The 22,903-nt window shown below is 41.1% G+C and overlaps 1 protein-coding gene across 3 annotated transcripts in view; it reads left to right on the forward strand.

Moving 5' to 3' along the window:
* Positions 1 to 21,258, forward strand: part of TRIM24 (tripartite motif containing 24) — a 135,682-nt gene extending 114,424 nt beyond the window's left edge. For all 3 annotated transcript variants that reach the window (XM_073621472.1, XM_073621473.1, XM_073621474.1), the window contains exons 13-19: positions 1,888 to 1,954; positions 2,539 to 2,713; positions 7,334 to 7,653; positions 10,369 to 10,498; positions 13,864 to 13,938; positions 15,400 to 15,552; positions 17,790 to 21,258. In XM_073621472.1, the coding sequence (XP_073477573.1) occupies positions 1,888 to 1,954; positions 2,539 to 2,713; positions 7,334 to 7,653; positions 10,369 to 10,498; positions 13,864 to 13,938; positions 15,400 to 15,552; positions 17,790 to 17,984 (1,115 nt within the window). In that variant the 3' untranslated portion in view covers positions 17,985 to 21,258. The remainder of the gene's footprint in view (positions 1 to 1,887; positions 1,955 to 2,538; positions 2,714 to 7,333; positions 7,654 to 10,368; positions 10,499 to 13,863; positions 13,939 to 15,399; positions 15,553 to 17,789) is intronic.
* Positions 21,259 to 22,903: the final 1,645 nt, after the last annotated feature.

Consider the following 22,903-nt stretch of genomic DNA (forward strand, 5'->3'; position numbering starts at 1 on the left):
TTCCTCCCCTACGTCGAATCTTTCTTTCCTCCCCTACGTCGAATCTTTCTTTCCTCCCCTACGTCGAATCTTTCTTTCCTCCCCTACGTCGAATCTTTCTTTCCTCCCCTACGTCGAATCTTTCTTTCCTCCCCTACGTCGAATCTTTCTTTCCTCCCCTACGTCGAATCTTTCTTTCCTCCCCTACGTCGAATCTTTCTTTCCTCCCCTACGTCGAATCTTTCTTTCCTCCCCTACGTCGAATCTTTCTTTCCTCCCCTACGTCGAATCTTTCTTTCCTCCCCTACGTCGAATCTTTCTTTCCTCCCCTACGTCGAATCTTTCTTTCCTCCCCTACGTCGAATCTTTCTTTCCTCCCCTACGTCGAATCTTTCTTTCCTCCCCTACGTCGAATCTTTCTTTCCTCCCCTACGTCGAATCATCTTGGACTAATAGAGCTAAGGTTAGGCACATTAGACCACAGGTTTGATGGACACAGATTGTTATTGTCATCATCATGTCGAATCTCCTACCAATATCGAACTGTTGTAGCAACGAAAACGAAAATAAAGCATTTGTTTATGTTGGATCTTTCGTTTTTCGGACTCTGCACTTTCGTTATCGTTTGTTAAAACGATAACGAAAATGCATTCGGACGAAAACGAATGCACATGTCTACCTGGTACCATGTGATTGCTATGACCAATCACAGCTAGCACATAGGTAGTAAACCATTATGTCATTGTTTACTACTGTGTGAGCTCTGTGATAGGACACAGCGTTCACTTAGTACCAGGGTCAGTCACAGCGTCTCTGTACCATGTGATGGCTGTGACCAATCACAGCATCGCACTAGTACACAAGGTTTCATGAATGAAACCATACATAGTCTTTTAATCCGATTTTTGCTTATTACAGTGATCATCAAAAATAAAATTGGCCATTAGATACTTTATACCCCTATATAGCCTGAAGGTGCTCCTTGGATTTTGAGCCTCTTTATGTGGCTAGGCTGTGAAAGTCTCACATGTGTGAGATCCTCATACTTGGGAGGAGTATCCGAATACGTTTTGGGGTGTAATTCTAAGTGTGTGTGAAAGAACGTGTTAAAATTACAATTTTATGGAAAAAAAACTCCCTAATCCCAAAAATTGTGACTAACAGTACAACTTAAAAAAAACTCATCATGCCTCTTACAAATGCCTTGGATTGATTGTTTACTTTACACAAAACTGCCACTTGGGGGGTATTTGTACTGATCTGGTATTTTAGGGCCTTTAAAAATGAGATGGGTAGTCATCACACCGGGACTCATTGATTTTCAAATACATATAACATAGATTGTAGACTCTAACTTTCACATGGACTTAACCAAAATATCAGTGTATATTAATTATTTTTACTAAAGAAATGCAGCAAAATACATTTTTGGCCTAAATTTATGGAAAAATATTTGTAAAATTTTATATCCAAATCAAGCCGCCTTTTTTATTTTTTTTATTTTTTTTTCTTATTATAAGAAGATAAAGTGTTGATTAAATACCACCAAAAGAAAGCTATAAAAAAATATAGGAATTTAATTTCGTTGCAGTGTTGCATGCCTGCCTGAGTCATTGTCATTCAAAATGTGACAGTACTGAAAGCCGATTGGTCTGGACTGAAAGGGGGTGAAAGTGTCTGAACTCGAGGTGGTTAAATTGGATCTCCGTGAAGGACAGTTCGCCTGGTTGTCCGAAAACTAATGTATTACTATATATTTGAAGTTTGGGAAGAGACAGAGTAAAAAAAAAAGTGTTACACCTTACAAACTAAATACATACCTTCGGTAGTAAATTCTGAGCTGATGTGCTGCAAATTTTGAGTGGTAAACATTAAGGAATGCATCACAAGTGTTTTCTGCTAATACAGGTTCCTTGGCGGGTGTTCATCCTCCGATACGCTCTTCAAGTGCGTCCAGCGTGGGCAGCCGAGGAAGGTAATTTGTGTTAAGAAATTCACTGAAATAGTACTAGCAACCTCCTGTTGAACTCATTAATAAAATCTTTGGCTCTTATCCTAAAATTACACTGCCATTGTAAATAGGGACACTTTTGAGCTTTCTATAGATAATCTGTTCCAGTCTTTGGCCGTTAATAGTTTTTTTTGGCCTTGAAATTTATAGACAAAATGAAATTGTCGCGTGTGTAAAGGAGGCCAACTTATTTTAGGTTGGGAAAACTTGCATATCAAAAGCTGGGTTAGGTTGGTTAAATGCGCCAGCGTCTCCGGTTTGCCTTTTTGCCTTTCTTAAGGCTTTCTCACTGCATACCCAGATTGATAGACTAACTGACTGTTATGCAAGTCCAAAAAAAAAAAAAAATTATCTCTGAATTTGAAGTATGATTTACTTCAGAACACACAAACTGGAGTTATATTCATTTTGTTTCATGTTATTGTCAGTACATACGGATTTTAATCATCTGAAATCAATATGCAGAGTACGCTAGATTTTTGTTTGGTTTAGGTCTGACAAAGCCTCATGTTTTTTTCTTTTTTTAATTATCAATTTTCCCCCATCAGTTCTGGATCATCTAACAAACCGAGTGGAGGAGCTGACTCCACTCATAAAGTTCCAGTTGTCCGCCTTGAGCCTATCCGGATCAAGCCAGAGAACAACACAGACAACGACTCCTTTGAATACCCAGTCGTGGTGGTAAAGCAAGGCAACCAGCGCCAACAGCAGCATCCTCGAAATGTAAGTGACACTGAAGTGGCAAATATTATGGATTGTGTGTTCTTTGATACTGAAGAATCGGAGCAGGTTTTATGTTAACAACTGAACGACCACCCGCTGCAGTTGTACTGCGACAGGTCGGCTCTCCTGCGCGAACCGCCATCATTGTATGTCGGCAGGCGCAGTTGTGGGGGCGCTGCGGCATGTTCCTGCACCTGCTGCGAACCGTGCCCATGGGTCGGGCGGACTCTGTCCGCGGGCGGCCTGCGATCGCCTAATACAGAGGCAGAATGGATATCCGCCTTGTTTACAAAGGCAGATCCCCATTCTGACAGGGGGCATGACAAATCTACTGTTCCCAGTGATTGGGAACAGTGATCTGTTATGTCCCAGTAAGCCCACCCCCCTACAGTTAGAACAAGCTGAGGGAACACAGTGAACCCCTTAATCGCCCTCTAGTGTTAACCCCTTCCCTGCCAGTTTCATTTTTACGTTGATCGGTGCTTTTTTTTATAGCACTGATCAATGTAATATCCACTGCAATGTCGCAGTCCCTCTAAAAATCTCAGATAACCAGTAGAAACAATAAAAAAAAGTCCTTAAATCCCATAGTTTGTAGACGTGATAACTTTTGTGCAAACCAATGAAGTTGCCTATTGCAATTTTATGTATTTATTTTTTATGTAAATTTTTTTTTTTGATGTGTATTATAGTAAAAAAAAAAAAAAAAAAAATTTTTTTCAAAATTGTGGCTCTATTTATTGATTTATAGCACAAAAAATAAAAACCGCAGGAGGATTAAATACCACCAAAAGATAGGTCTATTTGTGGGGGGAAAAAAAGGATGTCAATCTTGTTTGGGTACAGCGTCGCACGCCTGCTCAATTGTTAAAGCGACGCAGTGCCGTATCGCAAAAAATGGCCTGGTCATTAAGGGGGCAAATTCTTCCAGTCCTTAAAGCGGTGTTTTGGGCGAAATTATACTTTTTAGATAAAAATACCTCTATAATACACAAGCCTTATGTACTCTAGTAAAGTTATGCTGTAAACTAAGGTCCATTTTTGTATTTTTCTGTTGCATGCTGGTTACCCAGCATGCCCCTGCAGATCTTGCACATGCTCAGTGCAGCACAAGCAGTGTAATAGTTTGCAGGTCAGGTTTCAATAGCAACTGCAGCGCCAGACGAAGTTGCGCCACCCCTTACCTATGGAAACCTCTCCTCCCCTCTTCCCCTCCTCCCCCTCCAGGAACCAGGAAGTTTTACTGCATGTACTTGTACAAGAAATACAGATATATATCTATATCTCTCTCAAAAAAAATGTGTGTGAAATATATATATTATTCAGACCCCCTTAAATTTTTCACTCTTTGTTATATTGCAGCCATTTACTAAAATCATTTAAGTTCATTTTTTTCCTCATTAATGTACACACAGCACCCCATATTGACAGAAAAACACAGAATTGTTGACATTTTTGCAGATTTATTAAAAAAGAAAAACTGAAATATCACATGGTCCTGAGTATTCAGACCCTTTGCTCAGTATTTAGTAGAAGCACCCTTTTGATCTAATACAGCCATGAGTCTCTTTGGGAAAGATGCAACAAGTTTTTCACGCCTGGATTTGGGGATCCTCTGCCATTCCTCCTTGCAGATCTTCTCCAGTTCTGTCAGGTTGGATGGTAAACGTTGGTGGACAGCCATTTTTTAGAACTCTCCAGAGATGCTCAGTTGGGTTTAAGTCAGGGCTCTGGCTGGGTCATTCAAGAACAGTCATGGAGTTGTGAAGCCGCTCCTTCGTTATTTTAGCTGTGTGCTTAGGGTCATTGTCTTGTTGGAAGGTAAACCTTCGGCCCAGTCTGAGGTCCTGAGCACTCTGGAAAAGGTTTTCGTCCAAGATATCCCTGTACTTGGTCGCATTCATCTTTGCCTCGATTGCAACCAGTCGGTCCTGTCCCTGCAGCTGAAAAACACCCCCACAGCATGATTCTGCCACCACCATGCTTCGCTGTTGGGACTGTATTGGACAGGTGATGAGCAGTGCCTGGTTTTCTCCACACATACCGCTTAGAATTAAGGCCAAAAAGTTCTATCTTGGTCTCATCAAACCAAAGAATCTTATTTCTCACCGTCTTGGAGTCCTTCAGGTGTTTTTAAGCAAACTCCATGCGGGCTTTCATGTGTCTTGCACTGAGGAGAGGCTTCCGTCGGGCCACTCTGACATAAAGCCCCGACTGGTGGAGGGCTGCAGTTATGGTTGACTTTGTACAACTTTCTCCCATCTCCCGACTGCACCTCTGGAGTTCAGCCACAGTGATCTTTGAGTTCTCCTTTACCTTTCTCACCAAGGCTCTTCTCCCCCGATAGCTCAGTTTGGCAGGATGGCCAGCTCTAGGAAACGTTCTGGTCGTCCCAAACGTCTTCCATTTAAGAATTATGGACTCAAATGAAGGTGTAGAACCATCTCAAGGATGATCATAAGAAATGGACAGCACCTGAGTTAAATATGAGTGTCACAGCAAAGGGTCTGAATACTTAAAACCATGTGATATTTCATTTAAAGGATTCCCAAGTGAATGTGTACCTAAAAACAGGGTAACACTGTAGGTACTACTATAGTGGTGTGCCGACGTCCCTGTATCGGATGGATAGAGTGTGAGAGCTAGAAAATTGGACTTTAAAGGCACACGAGTAGTTGGACTATAAAAGATAAAAATTATTTTATTAAGTTTAAATTACAAAATTGAAAATAGATACTATAAATGTTTCCATATAAAAATATTATGTATTTAGTATTTCCTACCCTACATGCAATTTAGAACACCACTTGTTATACATATAACTTATAATCAAACATTCAAAGAATAATTAATAGGGAACGAATTCCCAAATCAAGGTTACGATTTGTGAATGCAAGATGAAGAGTTGTGGGTTAAATTGCAGATCCGGGTAGGTTTTCTCTTAGTCGCTCATGTGATATTTCAGATTTTCTTTTTTAATCTGCAAAAATGTCAACAATTCTGTGTTTTTCTGTCAATATGGGGTGCTGTGTGTACATTAATGAGGGAAAAAATTAACTTAAATGATTTTAGCAAATGGCTGCAATATAACAGAGTGAAAAATTTAAGGGGATCTGAATACTTTCCGTCCCCACTGTGTGTGTGATTTTATATTTATATATTTATATATATATATATATATATATATATATATATATATATATTATAATTTTTTTTTTTCTGTACACCTTTTTTATTTAAAAATTAAATAAAACATTAGCCCCCCACCACACTGCTCTTTTAAAAATCGTTTTTACATGCTGCGGCTGTGTTGTCCCCCAGGCGGGCACTGCAAACTGAGCTGAGATACTTACCGCCTTCAATTGGATTTTAGTGATGCTGCCCTTCTTGTGCTCCGCACACACATCCACCGCCGATCACTTTAAAAATGGCGCTGGCCGCCGCCTTGCATCTCATCATTTCCGGTTAGCAAAGAACGTGATGCTATGGCCATTGCCACCTGGGATTGATGACACACACATCTCCCAGGAGGCATTGCAAAGAGACTTAAGCACCGTACATGCTGGTAGAATGTTGGGAGACATTTGCTCGTACAAAAAATACCGGCAGACATTCTGCCCGTGTGTGTCAGTCTCTGACCGAAGTTGCCCATTCGGCCGGCTTCTGTTGTACATGCATGCTGGAAAACCAGCAGCCGACCTACTCCCAATCAGCGCTTTCAGCCAAAGGTAGAGAGCGCTGATCAGTGCTTTTTTCTGCAAGTAAGCTTCAATCAGAAACACGAACCAGAAGGGTTTTTCCTGCCTCCAATCGTTGAGCTCAATATATGCCTGTACTCCTCCTAATGTACATGGACACATAGGATAACATTAAGCTGCTTCTACAGGCAGAACAAAATACTGTAGCAGCAACTTTTTTTAAGCCAGTGTGCATGGAGCCTAAATCTAAAGGAAAATGTGTCACCAGCTTTAACAGTAAACGACACCTTAAACAAATTACACATAACAGCAGGAGGCATCAGGTTGTTTTGAGCAGATTATAATCTGCTCTGAGTCTAGGAGGGGGTTGAAGCAGTCAATGATGGTTTTGGCTCTCAATACCTCAGCAGAACATAAGGGCCCCAAATCTGTACCTGGATCTTCCAGGTCAGTCTGTTTTGGGGAGACATGAACTTGAATTTTTAATTAAAACTATTCCAATGATCTCCCAGGCACACACCTCCCAAAGCATAGAACCACCTCAAATGCCAGGGCCCATAGTCAGGAGGCAAGATGCTAGCCTGCAGTCCCCTCCAAAACCCAGTTACTATGACATCTGGGATCTCACTGGAGAAGGTTTGGAATGCCCTGTCCCCACCCTCCACTCCCTGCTGTATGGAAGTGTCTGTTGCATCAAGCAGGCTGACCTCTTATCCCTTGATCCAAACCAGTTCTGGACTTATAATATGGCCTGTCACTGGGGATAAAATTTGGGTTTATGCCTATACCTGGCAGTTGTTTGGAATTGTGGTTTTTGTTTTGTGGTTTAGTCATTTTATACAATCCTGTAAACAGTGCTTTGTAGTGTCCTCTTTGATTCTGTTTTTGTCTGCATAATAACAGTTTAACTCTTCCTTCGCAGCCTGAATACACAGGAAGCAGCATTTTAACATCCATGCTGCTTGATCGCAACGCCAATCGTACTACCAAACCAGACTTTGCACCAAGGAGAGATACTCCTGATAGTACTGGTGACCGCCATGTTGTTCAGCAGAGTTCATATCAGCGAGCCAATGACTGGGGCTCCCAGTATCAGGTGACAGAGAGTGGTGGGAAGGAGGACGACCCTAATGAAGATTGGTGCGCAGTGTGTCAGAACGGAGGCGAGCTGCTGTGTTGTGAAAAGTGTCCCAAGGTTTTTCACCTCTCCTGCCATGTGCCAACACTCATGAACTTCCCCAGGTAAAAAGTATAAAAGAACATCTGGGTAGCAGTGACCATAACATGATTTCATTTCATTTTAGCTGTAAGCAACAAACACATAATGGAATCATAAAAACAAAAAAAAAAAAGAGAGCACATTTCCGAAGTATGAGAGCTGCTCTCTAAGACTTAGACTGGGAGGAAATATTGGCATTGATGGACAACAAAACCAGAATGGGATTTCTTCAAAAAGACTGCAAACACACTGCAAAATATATTCCCATGGGCAGTAAATAATAGTTAAAAAAAAGGCTAAAACTATAACCTATGTGGCTCACAGCCAAAGTTAAAAAAAAACCTTTTAAATAAGAAAAGGGCTTTTAAAAATGAAGGAAAGCCATTGTTCCTTCATTTTTAAATGAATATGTAAAAAGCAAAAATTTAAAACTAACGACAGATTGCAAAATATAGATCAAACCCTCCAAAAAAATCTTCAAATATATTCATAGTAAAAATATCAGGTCTGAACCTGTTGGTCCTTTACAAAATAATCGTGAGTGGGTGGCTGGGGACAAAGAGAAGGCAAGTCTATTAAATACTTTCTGCAGCTCTGTGTATACAAAGGAGCATGGGGGGGGGGGCTCATGTCCATAATGGGGGTGGTATTGACACATCCCCGAATGATTCACAATGGCTCAAAGTGATCTGATCCAGAAATATTTAGACCGAATAAAGGTGAATAATGCACCTAGACCAGATGGCATCCACCCACGAATCCTAGAAGAATTGAGTTCTGTCATTTTCAAAGCCATGGTTTCTAATTTTTAGGGACTCGTTAATCACTGGAATAGTACCACTGTATTGGCATAGAGTCAACGTGGTGCCCATATTTAAAAAGGGATCAAAGTCTTTACCAAGCAACTATAGACATGTTTAACTTCTATAGTCAGGAAGATACTGGAAAGTTTAAAAAAAAACACATAGACAAGTTCTTGCTGGAAAAAAATATTTTAAGCAACCGACAGCATAGATTCATGAAAGACAGAAGTTGTCAAACCTGATTTCTTTTTATGAGGAGGTAAGTAAAACCATGGTCAGAGGGGTGGCTGTGGATTTTGGTATACTTGGATTTTGCAAAAGTGTTTGACACAGTTTCCTACACAGTGTAAGGTAAAGTCTACAGGCTTGGAAAGATCAGTTTGTAAATGGATAGAAAACTGGCTAAAAGACAGAATTCAGAGAGTAGTTGATTCATTCTCTAGTCTAAGGTTATCATTGGTGTACACCAAGGTTCAGTGCTGGGACCCTTGCTTTTTAATATCTTTATAATTGATATATTATCTGGGATTAAAATTACCATTTCAGTCTTTGCAGATGACACCAAGCTATGCAGTGGAATGTCCAGGATGTCTCCAATTTACAACTTGACCTCAATGCACTGTTGAATCGGGCAACAAATGTGGCAAATGAGGTTTAATGTTGATAAATTTTAAAGTTTTGCACTTGAGGGCTAAGAATATGCATGCAGCATACATACTAGGGGAGTACAACTAGGGAATCAATGGTGGAGAAAGATTTGGTTGTTCTAGTACAGGGATATGCAATTAGCGGACCTCCAGCTGTTGCAAAACTACAAGTCCCATCATGCCTCTGGGTGTCATGCTTCTGGCTGTCAGAGTCTTGCTATGCCTCGTGGGACTTGTAGTTCTGCAACAGCTGGAGGTCTGCTAATTGCATATCCCTGTTCTAGTAGATCATAAGCTTAATGGCATTCAGTGCCAAGTTGTGGTTTCCAAAGTGAGGAGAAGAGGAAATTGAGGGGGGATATGATCAACAAGTATAAAAGTGGTCCATATAGTGAACTTGGTGATGAGTTTACTTTTAAGGTCATCACAGAGGACAAGGGGGCACTCTTTACATCTGGAACAAAAGATTTCATCTTCAAATATGCAGAGGTTTCTTCACAGTGAAGCCCCATACACACCATCAGATTTTCTGCTGATTTTTTTTTTTTTTTTTTTTTTTTTTCCTTCAGATTTACCGAAGCCATGTAATATGAGGTCAAACCTTAGTTTCAATTTGTATGCACTCAGGCAGGCCTTTTTACTACATGGTTTTGGTAAATCTGAAGACAAAAATCAGCAGAAAATCTGATAGTGTGTATGGGGCTTCAGAGCTGTGAAAATGTGGAATAGACTCCCTCAAGAGCTGGTTCTGGCCAGCTCAGTAGATTACATAATCTAACTGGATACTAACATTTGTAGGTAAAGTAAATGCAGGGAATATTCGATTGCCTCTCGGGTGATCAAGAAGGCATTTTTTTCCCCTGCTGTAGCAAATTGGATCATTCTTTGCAGGTTTTTTTTCCTTCCTCTGCATCAACTGTGGGTATAGGATTGTGTATATGGGATTGTATGATTTTATTTTTTTTATTGGTCAAACTAGGTAAACTTGTCTTTTTTTCAGCCTAACTATGTAAGAAAAGAGTGATGAGGTGCAATGGGGGACATCAGGGACTCATCAGTTTAATGCGTTTTGCCTTATCTGGTTGATCACACATGTGCCCCATCTATAGTGTATTATCCAACTTCCTCCAGTCAGCTTCAAAGTATCATTCTACAGCTGTCAGCAACCTCACCAGTTGTGACCAGACTGCTTATATGCAGTCATTCTATTTGCATATAAATGTATTTATTTTTTACTGCATTTTTTTTGTTTTTTCTTTTCCTTTTTTTTTTTTTTTTTCCTTAATAGCGGTGAATGGATCTGCACTTTTTGCCGAGATCTTTCCAAACCTGAAGTGGAATATGACTGTGATGACCCATCTCTGGCAGAGAAACTGAAACTGGGGGGTGCCATTTTAATGGCACCGATGGATCAGAGGGTAAGTGTGCCTGAACGACCTGGCAGTGGAAGAGTGCTTGTCTGGGTGGCCTGGCGGGAGGAGCAGAAAGATGTCATCTGTCTGCTACTGCTTCTTTGTCCAATCACAGGCTGGGAGGTGATCTTAATGTGGTGTTTAACCACTTCCCGCCCAAGGTACGTCATATGGCGTCATGGACTTTGAGTGGGGATATCTGAATGATGCTTGCAGCTACAGGCATCAACCAGATATCCTCTTTTTCAGCCGGCGATTCTGTGCACCATAAGAACAACCATAGCGGCAGTTCAGCCGCTTGATCGTTCTTACAGGCGGTGGGAGGGGCCGCCCCCGCGATTGGTGAACCGGAGAACGAATCTGTCACTGCCGGAAGTTTGGCATAGAGATTTCTTGTGACCATATGGTCCCCAGTCATCTCTGACCCTCAGAGGCCCGGGCGCGATGTTATGACGTCACGTCCGGCCCGGCGGAAGTAAACCATGCCAGGGACGTGGCATTTGATCTCAGTCTTTCTAGCCTGGAGGAGAGATGTGGGGTCTTTTACACACTATTCCTATTACAGGGGTGGTTTACATTCCTTGTAATAGGAATAAAAGTGGTCTAAAAAAAAATTAACGCGCCCCCGTCCCTGCGTGCTCATGCACAGAAGCATACGCAAGTCGCACCCACATATGTAAACTGCATTCAAATAACACGTGAGATATCGATGCATGCGTAAGAGCAATAATTCTAGCCCAAGACCTCCTCTGTAACAGGTAACCTGTAAAAGAAATTTAAAGCATCGCTTAAGGAGATTTTTAAGTACCGAAGTTTGGCATAAGTGTGCGCAATTTTAAAGGGTGACATGTTGGGTATCCATTTACTCTGCATAACATCTTTCACATTATTTAAAAAAATTGGGCTAACTTTACTGATTTTTTTTTTTTTTTTTCTTCAATTCATGAAACCGTTTTCTTTCCCCAAAAAAAGTTAAAAAAAATCGGTGTGCAAATACCGTGTGACATAAAAAAAAAGTTACGACCTCCATTTTATTCCCTAGGGTCTCTGCTAAAAAAAAAAAAAAAATTATAAAAAAAGTTTTGGGGGGGTTCTGAGTAATTTTCTCAAAAAAAAAAAAAAAGATTTTTACATGTAGGAGAAATGTGCCAGAATTGGCCCGGATGGGAAGTGGTTAAATGCAGTAGAAAAAAGTCAGGGCACCAAGCTGATTGCTGTCTGGCAGGCTATGTAACTCAGGACTGGGAAGGCTAAAAATGCTAATTTTTTTACAGGTAAAACCTGCAGTTTAAGGGTGTACAGTATTTAGATGGTTTTTCTTAAATTTAATGTGGTGATTGTAAAGGCAGAAGCTTTTTTTTTTTTTTTTTTTTTTTTTAACGCATTCTATGCATTTAAAGTGGTTGTAAACCCCATTCATTAAAACTGACCTGGGCACATAGATCTGTAGTGTTTACTTATCTCTCTCCAAAGTTCTGAGTGCCGTGTCTTTCTGCTGCTCCTTTCCTCTGTTATCGGCATGATAACTTCTGACAAGCTCTCTGACACAAGATTAAAAAAAAAAGTCTTCATTCCTCTGCCTATTTGGGGGGGGGGGCGGCGCTTTCCTCCAATCAGCTCACATACTGTGTATGCCCAGACTCCTCACCCACTGCATGCAAAAAGTTTTTCTTACACTATGTGCACTTTCCGAAGAATGTAGAAGGACTGCAGCTATACATGTAAAACCTATGTAGGGAGATTTGTTTCATCTCTGTATCATCTGAGGCTGTTCACTTCACTGGGTATAGGAGAGGCTTTACATCTACTTTAAGATAAAAAAAAACCTGTGTGCAGCAGCCCCCCTCAGCTACCCTAATACTTACCTGAGCCCATCTCTATCCAGCGATTTTGCAGGAGAGACTCAGCTGCCCGGGACTCTCCCTCTGCATTGGCTAAGACAGCAGCGGAGCGCCATTGACTCCCTCTGCTGTCAGTCAATGAGAGCGCGAGTGCGGGGCCTAACCATGGCTCTGTCTGAATGCAAACACGGAGCTGTGGCTAGGCTCAGGTGCCTACCTAGCAAGCTGCTTGCTTTGGGGGGCACTCATCAGGAGGGATGGGCTGCTCTGTACAAAACCACTGCATTGTGCAGGGTAAGTATGACATGTTTGTTTTTTGTTTTTTTTGCTTAAAAATAACAAAGACTTTATTGCTTTAAATGTGGGCAGTGGCAGTCTCTGTAGTGACCTCCTAACACAGCCTTGCATTCTTCTGTAAATATATAGACCAAGTTGTCACAGGCAGACTGAAGTATAAGGTGGGTAGTTGGCTTTCAGTGCTTCCATCCATAAATTAGAGTCAAATATGTTTTTATTAATAATTTGAAAAGGCAAAAAAAATGACATGAGTGAGAAACGGGAGATCAGTACAGAAAGTATACAACATAGATCATATAGTAAACGTGGCAGTAGACATTTCCGATGAGAAAGCAGATAGTCATCACTCAAGTCATACAATGAAATCGGAATGTATCACAAAACTAAACATTAGAACCAGGTGAAAATCTATCTGGGTATAAAATAGAGATAAACAGACGTAGGGTAGAGTAGAACGAAAAGCAAGGGCAGGGGAGAGGACAGAGGGGGGGGGGATGCAGGCTAGCTGCAGGAGAGTGGAGGGTGGAAGGGGCGGTGTGCTGGGCAGACCTTGGTGCAACAAACCCGCATGGGGGGGTCGGGAGTCAAGTCCGGGTTGGCTGTGAGGTGCCAACCTCACTTTCAGGGTGTCAGAGGTAGAGTAGTCGATCCAAATAAGCCAAAGGGCCTTAAATTTGTTGAAGGTGTCATTGTCTAGGGCTATCTCCTCCTCCATGCGCATGATGTTGTTGACCATGGAGACCCAGACTGCCAAGGGTGGAGTGGTAGTAGTTTTCCAAAACAGGGTTATAAGTTGTCTAGCGGCTGATAGGAAAAAACGCAACAGGGAGCGCTTTTGAGAGGCTATCGACCCTGGGAGCATGGACAGGCTATTTCTGGGGTGGGCGATAATTTTCGGTCATATAGACTGTGTGTGTATATATATATATTTTATAGCAGATACCTGTGACCATAGGGGTTGTATTGCTGCACAGTCCCACCAGACGTGTAGGTAGCTTCCCTCCGCCACATCTCCAGCGTAAGGGAGATATGGACAGAAATATTTTATGTCCATCCACAAATTAGACAGGTTAGCAACTGTTATGACATTTTACTGAATACTGCAGTTTCCCTTTTTATAAGAACTAGCTGAACAGGTTTTAATCAGGGCAGTAGTGTAGTAGTTAGTCTGCATTGTAACAGAATTTTCAAGCATTGTCTTAATTCTGATGATTGGTGTTTTTTGGTTTTTAGAAGTGTGAAAGGATTCTCCTATACCTCTTCTGTCATGAGATGAGTCTGGCCTTCCAAGACCCGGTTCCCCTTACTGTGAGTATCGTCAATGAAATCTCTGCTTTTTGGGGGGGGTTGTCTTTTTCCAGTTCTGCAGTAGGATGTAAAGCTGATCAAAAGATTATTTAAAGTAGAACTCTAGGCAAAGTACAAAGGTTCCTTAATTAAAGATTAAAAGTATAACTAAAGGCAAAATGTTTATCCTAATCGTACAATACAGGACACATTTAAAGACCATGGATTATATGCTGCTACATTCAGTGGATGGGATACTGTCAAAAGCTTTGCTGGGAACACACCCAGTGCACCCTTGTATAACCCAATCCACTCCATCGGGCTTTAGTTTTTTCCTTGTGTCTGTAAATGACGGTCCTATTCTTCAATGGAGGAGGTCACGGGAAAGGTATTGCTTCCTCAGAAAAAAAAAAATGCCAAAACAGCCCTCATCATGAGCTCCTAGCTCATGTAAACACAGAGCACCTGCGCACTCTAACCAGGCTTCAACTTCCAGATCTAAGTTCAGCCCTTTCCTTTGGCACAAAGCTTCTTGTTCCACAGAGTCCAGCAAGCCTTCCAGAAAACCCTCTTTACAATGAAGGGGCACCCTCACTCTTGAGAGCTGGGCGGCATCTGTTGCAGTTTGCATCTCTGGTTCACAGATGTCCCAGACATTTTGGATTCCATTGATGGTTTTAAAAGGGTACAAGAGTTCAAAACTTCCACCTCCCCTTTCTTCTTTCAAATCAACCAAAACCTGTGCATGGACAGGACAAGTTCAAGTGATTCTGCTCAAACCTGTTCATGGTACCCAAGCCCATCAGGAGTATTTGTCCTATCCTGGACTTAAATTCCATCAACAAATTCCATCATTTTGAAGATTACTATGTGCATTTATTTTTTTAAACTTTAAGACCTCTTTCACACTGGGGCGTCAGGGCCGTTGGTGGTAAAGCGCCGCTATTTTTAGCGGCGCTTTATTGTAGTTTTTTGTAGGGTTTTTCGCCCGCTGGCGGGGCGGTTTTAACCCCGAAAAAGGGTTAAAACGACCCGCAAAGCGGCACTTTGCCGGCAGTTATGCAGCAGTGCCCATTCAGTTCAATGGGCAGGAACGGTGTATACACCGCTCCAAAGATGCGGCCTGCAGGACATTTTTTAGTGTCCTGCCAGCGCACTGCTCCAGTGTAAAAGCCCTCTGGCTTACACACTGGAGAGACAGAGGCGCTATGCAGGCGCTATTTTTAGCGCTGTAGCGCCTGTAAAGCGTTTAATGAACCCCCCCTTTTAATCATACACCAGACACTAATCCTACAAAATCTCTGACTTTGTGGAAGTGTAAGAATTGCTGCTTGTTTCAAACCAAAGGGTAGTGACGTCACTTGTAAATTGATAACTTAATTGGTACTTTACAGAATTTCTTAACACCTTCCTAAAACTTTTGCAAGTACTGTGTGTGTATTTTGCGCAGGTTTCTTTTTTAATGTTGTGTTTTTCTTTAAGGTGCCTGACTACTATAAAATTATAACACGGCCAATGGACTTGTCACACATAAAGAGAAAACTTCAACTAAACGGATCTCCTCACTACTCGCATCCAGAAGAGTTTGTGAGTGATGTTCGCCTGATATTCCAGAACTGTGCAGAATTCAATGAGGTAAGATTCTTGTGTAAACCTATGAATTTTTTATCTTCACAGCCTCCAGTAAAACCAGACTCTGGTGGGAGTTCCATTTTTGTTATTTCCTAGGGCAGGTTTGAATCGTGTGTGTGTGTGTGTGTGTTTTTTTTGTTTTTTTGTTTTTTTGTTTTTTCTCCAAATATAATCCATACACGTCCATTACTTTAACGGCCCTGTATATATTTTTTTTTTTTAATTTCCTACTGTGCCTTTTTGTAACATCATCCATTAGCTCCCCCCCCCCCCCCCCCCCCTTTACCTCCCCGGTGCTACAGATACCATAGTCCATATTTCTTAGTCTCTCAGGAGCACACAAGGAAGGATGGCTACTTTCCTACATGGTGTGACCATGGACTATGAATGTATCCAAAATTGGAGAAGGCTGAGCATAAAAGAAGGTCATTATTAGTTAAAAATACATACTTTAAAAAAAAAAAAAAATTTAAGAAAAAATTTGATTTGTGTCACTTTAACCACTTGCCTACCAGGCCAATTCTGACATTTCTCTCCTACATGTAAAAATCATCATTTTTTTGCTAGAAAATTACATAGAACCCCCAAACATTATATATGTTTTTTTAGCAAAGACCCTAGAGAATACAATAGCGGTCATTGCAACAGTTTTGTGCTTTAAAAAAAAAAAAGTAAAATTAGCCCAATGTTTTTGCATAATGTGAAAGATGAAGTTACGGCGAGTAAATAGATACCTAACATGTCACGCTTCAAAATTGCACACACTCGTGGAATGGTGCCAAACTTCGCTACTTAAAAATCCCCTTAGGCGACGCTTTAAAAATTTTTACTGGTTGCATGTTTTGAGTTACAGAGGAGGTCTAGGGCCAAAATTATTGCTCTCACTCTAACGTTCGCGGTGATACCTCACATGTGTGGTTTGAGCACTGTTTTCATATGTGGGCTTGACACTCTTTTGGGGAAAAAAAAAATTTTTTTTTTTTGATCACTTTTATTTCTATTACAGGGAATGTAAACATCCCTTGTAATAGCAATAAGCATGACTGGTGCACTTTACAGTGAGATATGGGGTCAATAAGACCCCACATCTCACCTCTAGGCTGGGAAGCCTGAAATAATAAAAAAAAAAAAAAACGATCACCACTTCCCAGCCGAAGTGGCTCAGTTTTTTTGAATACAGGGGCCGGGCGTGACGTCATAACATCGCGCCCGGCCTCTGAGCGATCATAGAGACCATCTGGTCCGCCGGAAATCTCTATGCTCAACATCCAGGGATCGTAGCGGTGAGTCGGTAGAAGCATCGGAGGGGGGGGCATCCCCACTCGCCTCCCGTAAAAACGATCATGCGGCGGAACAGCCGCTATGATCGTTATGGTGCACAGATTCGCCAGCTCTAAAAGACGATATCTGAATGATGCCTGTAGCAACAGGCATCGCTCAGATATCCCCGCTCAAAGCCGAGGACGTCATTTGGCATACGGCAGGCGGGAAGCAGTTAATGTCAAACTTCAGGGGCTTGGCTCCCTTTCCCCTTGCACAATAAACTATTTATTTATTTTATATTTTTACATATTCCTTACTTTTTGTTTAATGTAACTTTGTCGGCTCCTTCACTAAAGTTTGCTGGGCCCAGGCAGAAATGAGCAGGTGGTGCATGTCAAATCCAATGTGTTTTCTAGAAGTAGCAGCTACAATTTCCATGATTCCATGGAAATGTACGGACTGTGCCAACGAGAACAGTCATAAGCCAGTCAGTGACAGAGGGCAGGTCGCAGCCAGATGCTGTGCAGATTGTGCTTGCCAACAGAACGTAGTGCGATGTAAGCGCATCACAACTTTTCTTTAGGAAACTACATAGAAGTGGAAATGCAGCCAGGAGCTATTTTTCCATTGGAAGAAAACTGCAGCATTACATTTGCCCAAAGCAGATTAAGATAAGCTAAACAGGACTTGTATGAGGGGATATTTGGGGGGAGACTAAATAGTGGAATAAAAGATCATATTTGCTGGAGGTAAGAAAATACCTTGCTGGTTAGCTTTTATTCCTTCTGGCTGGAGTTTTGCTTTAAATTATGTATTTTTGTAAGATTGGTTGAAATTAGTAATTTTTACATTCTTGCCATGTTGATTCTGACAAACCTTGAGTTCTGCTTTAAGTGTTTTTATTGACTTGAGCCAGTTATTCTTGAAAATCTTGTGATCAGTTGATCAGTGGCATTTTTTTTTTTTTTTTGTTACAGCCCGACTCTGAAGTGGCAAACGCAGGCATTAAGCTTGAGGAATACTTTGAGGAGCTGCTAAATGGCATCTATCAGGACAAGAGGTTTCCCAAAATCCAGCAGAAAGAAAACTGCGAAGAGAGTGAGGACTCAGAAGATGATATTGTTCAACCACGAAAAAAAAGAAAACTAGACGAGCGGATGTTTTTCAGATGAACTTCTTTTTAGGAAGCTATGTACAGACAATTCCTTAGCTGTTAGAACTATTTGTGGACTGGCTGTGGGCCTGTGACTCTGTTCCAGGACGTAGTTTCATTGTGTTGGTGCCTCACCTGAGACCTAAAGGTTGCTGATTTTTGGAGGGAATGCAATCCTCACATTTAACAAGTGCAGAAATGTGCACATCTGAACTGTATGCCATCTCCTTCATTTACTGACCTACTAATTCTATTCTGGCCTGAGTTCTGCATTCTTTTTTTTGTCATTATCCTGAAGGTGTAGCTGACCCTTCAATTTCTATAAGAAGAAAGAAACCTAACTCCAAAGTAGCTATCCACTTGTTTTGCCTGGACCAGCCTTTCTTAACCAAGGTTCCATGGAACCCTGAGCTTCCTCCAGAGCTTGCTAGGGGTTACTTGGGAAACAGAGCAGTGTCATACACTGACCACCAATGGAATGAGTTACTACAATATCACTGTCTTGTTTCTTTTCTGGACATTAATATTTGTTTAATTTCCTGATTTATGAAGTAAACCTGATTATTTTTTATTTTTTTTTTTAAGTCTCAACAAGCTACTGATCTTGCTAATATATTATGAGCTGTAAGTCTAATCATTTTAGTCAGTTTCCTGAGACCTGAAAACTATTTCAAAGGGTTCCTCCCATGGTAAAAAAGTTTGAGTAGAACAGACCAAGATGCTTTCTGGGTGGAATTTGTTTCTTGGCCTTCACACGGTCCCAGCACCTTTTTACACCAAATGAGAATTCACTCCTTGGTATGACCCTTTCTATATATCCAGCAAAAAAAAAACATTTTATATGCCATCTTGTTTGTCTCCTTTTTAGGAGAATTTGGCACCATTTTGTGATTCAGTATTATCCAGAGTTTTGCCATCCTTCCCTCTCACTGTTCCTAGTGTTGGGTCCGTTTTTATTTCCAGTTAACAGGAAAAAAAAATAGATGACAAACTGTGTTGAAATGTTAAAGCTGAACTCCGGGATAAGTATTGTCTAAATACATATATATTTATGGTGTATGTTGTGTATTTCTTCCAGATCTGTGCAGTAATTCCATGTGATACTTTGCCCCTGTGCAGGAGCTTCCTATGATAAAGACCGGTCATTGCTACTCTCTACTTGTGCAGGGTGACTGGTCTTGTCTCTGCCCCTTGTAGTTTTTGCAGTGGGTGGGGCCTGCTGAGACCCTCCCCTCAGCGCTGCTGTCTGCACAGTGATGTTACTACTAGATTTTTAAGGTAATCTGGGTTTGAAAAGGCATTTGGTGCACACAAAGTGGATTTATATCCTTGTGGCTATTGAGGAATATATTTAAATAGAAGTTTTTGTGCCCAGTGTTCAGCTTTAAATGAATCAACACTTATGTTTTAGGACACAAGGCAAATTTCTGACAATTGCTTCAGGGCAGAGAAATGCCAAATCTGATTTGATTTTGAGTTGCGTTCTCTTTCTGTTTTAAAACACACTATTGCTTGGTCTGCTTATTTTTAAATATACTTTTGTGTTTGCAGTGTGTTATAAGAGGACTGACTAATCATTCTTTTGTAAACTTGATTGCAAATCCAGGAGTGTTACTAATAATCAAAGGGGGGCAAGGGGGTGCACGAAAGTGTGTGAATCTGCTGGAGGAATGATGTCATGAATTTCATGATGGATGGACTCTAGACAAACTCTTCCTCCGTTCAGAATAAATTGCTATTTTTCCTAATCGGATTTCTTCCATTCTCGATGCAAGTGTTTTAAAGGATAAGTTCGCTTTTAGTAACGCTCATATTCAGGGTGTAACATGTTACTGAAGCACCTGCACCCCTAACTACACCCCCCCCCCCCCCAGTTCTGTGAATTAATGAACTACAATTACTGCCTGCCATGTAAGACCGCTTGTAGTTCTTAATGAACTGAGGGCACTGGTGATCTTCCTTGACGTCAGTAACTGTCAGCATAGCTGTCTGCCTGTACCTCCTGCATAGGCAGAGTGTCTGCAGGGTCCTGACATTACACCCATGATCTGCTGATCGCTGGGGCAATGCTCTGCAGGCTCCTAGGAAAAAAAAATAGTAAATGCACATTTTCTTATGTGAACTTATCCTTTGAATTCCAGGAATTTAGCATCTTTGGAAAACGTGAAGGCACTCGGAGTTGGTGATTGTGAACAATCCCTGGTAAAACCTATTGAAATGAAAGGCACACATTTGTGTATAGATTAAAAAAATATATATATAGATATATCTATCTATTGCAGAGAGAGAGATCTTCCCAGTGAAAGGCTGGATGGGTAGAATTACCACAGTGTGTTCTGCTTAGTGTGGTCAGTTTTTTATTAGGAAAACAGAGGGACTTGCAGGAACACCAGGGATTTCACACAAAGGAAACAATGCAAACGGAACAGGGGTACTCTTTCATACAAGTACATGGTACAGCAGGCACATATATCGGGAAAATGAAATTCTGGGGTAATGAACACTTTAAGTCCAAGAAAGTTCATGGCATCTCCTGGCCTTATCTCTATTGTTTATATCTGACAGGTTTTATAGCACTGCCGGAAGATGGCTTTTGCTGTATTTCCAGGAGCCCAACGCTGACCTTTCTGATCTCTGCATCTTCAACAGTAGAGTTGCTGCAGCTGATGTGCCTGCCCTTCCCCCTTCTGCCCAATCACAGAAGCCTTGGTATTATGTGAACACAGTCACGAACTACCAAGGCTTCTGTAAATGGGGAGGGGAGAGCATAGTTGGTCTGTGTACTGCTTTCTTCTAAGGTCAGAGCAATAAACCTGTCCAAATGTAAATAGAAGTCCAGAAGGTGTCATGCACCTAGTTGGACTTGACCCATAGTGTGCCTTCACTTTTTACAAAGTCGCTCAGCTCCTGGAATTCAGCTTTAAACTTGTCTCCTACATCCTAAGCTGTGCGAGAAAGACCTTAGGTCAGTTATGGCAAATCTTGGCACCCCAGATGTGTTGGAACTACATTTCACATGATGCTCAACTACACTGCAGAGTGCATGAGCATCATGGGAAATGTAGTTTCAAAACATCTGGGGTGCCAAGGTTCGCCATCACTCCCTTAGGTCAACACTTTAAAAGCGAAAAATCTAAAGTCGCTCCTTGAGATAAAATGGTGTTATTTTGGATCCATAATTTTAGTTCTAAAAATGCCTTTTGCCTTTCACTGTAGAATTGATGCTAACTTATTTTCCCTCTTAAAAATATAAAAAAAATAAACTGTCTGTGGTTGTTTTCTGTGCTATCAAACTGTCTGTGTTCTAGGATTACTGCAGACAATGGGGTAGACTGAGTGAGAATTAAATGTTGCATCTACTCACAATTTATGCTTCTGAACTGAATGTAGGGACTACTATAGCATCTCATAAACAATACTACATCTGTTTCCAAAATATATAATTTTTTTGTTTACCCTAATTCATTAATGATTGTTGCAGACTTTCCCTCACCCTCTGGCTGGGAAAACCATCGTATACATAAGAAGAAGTTAGGTGAAATCTCTAATGGGGCCCCTGATCGCTGTTAAAAAAAAAAAAAAAAAAAAACACAGGAGTGCTAAAGGTTAATTTAAACAAATATAATATGGTGACTGGCATTTTTCCACACTGGCTAAATGCCATTCACTGCTTTGGCACATAGAAAATAATTTATGCAGATGTGGTGCCTCTCAGTGTGCTGTGGTAAAATGCTACACATGTCCCTGCACTGCAGTACACTGCTGCTGTGTGGCGACTTGACTGACCTGTTACTTTGTGATAAAGTTTAAAAAGTAAACTGCACAATACGCTGAAAGTTGCCCACATCCTAAAATTATGCATTTAGTGCCCAGGCAATGTGAACAAGCCATAATACTTCTCTCTATCCAAAAACTACTATATTGTTTTTCTTAATCCTACACTATAGGACTTGGGCTCCTTTCAAAGGGAAACTCTACTTTTGTGGGGGGGCATAAAATATAAATCTATATATATTATTTTTTTTTTTCCAACGCTAATTGTATTGTAATTGAAAAGGAAAGGTCATTTTTAATAACGTTCAATCTGCAGCCGCTGTAATTTTCTGAGAATGCGGAGCAATATAACTACCTGGAGTTCTGTATACAGAATGTGTACTGACCACTCCCCAGAAATATAATTTTCTGCTTGTGTGATTGGCTCAACAATATTCCCAGAAGTTTGCTTAAGATAAGTCAGATTTCAGGCATCCCCCTGCAACAAAAATGTCATTTTCTGTAGAGATACTTTCAATAGGAACACGTCTAAAGAGATGCAGCCCTAGCAGATGTCCTCATTAGTGCTCTGCAGCTGCACACCTGCCAGTTAATTATGAAACCACTTCCATTAGACTCAGTACAGAAGCAGAGTAACACAGGGATTTGTTCAGAATAACAAAAGGTAGGAATCTGCAACAAAGGTTGTTATAATCTTATATTATAATCTAATGGTTTTTTTTTTTTTCCCCCTCCACAAAAGTGCTGCTATGTTTTAATCATAGAACCTGGGTTAAATGTAGCCACCTTCAGATGATTGGACACTGGCAAACAGTTTTGTGGGACAGTCCCTATAACCCATCACACTTCTAGCAATCCTCTGTTTTGCTTGTGCTTAGATGATAAATGGCCGCTACTGGTTTATAATTCCTAATTTTACTTCGATGACTATGAAGATACCCACTAAGACATCCCATTCTCAACTGAGTAGGACCTATGGCCGCTGCGGCTACCTCCTGCAGTTTATGAATTGGTTTCCAACAGTGGCTTCAGGGACGGTACCCAAACCCCACCACGTGAACACATGGGGCCAGCCTGTAACTTATCTTCCAGCACTGGATCCTGCATTGGTGTTCACTCTTGGCAACAATTTATAATATGTTCCAGTTGACCACAGGGTCTGCT

This window comes from Aquarana catesbeiana, linkage group LG03, assembly GCF_042186555.1.
Source record: "Aquarana catesbeiana isolate 2022-GZ linkage group LG03, ASM4218655v1, whole genome shotgun sequence".
Taxonomy (NCBI): domain Eukaryota; kingdom Metazoa; phylum Chordata; class Amphibia; order Anura; family Ranidae; genus Aquarana; species Aquarana catesbeiana.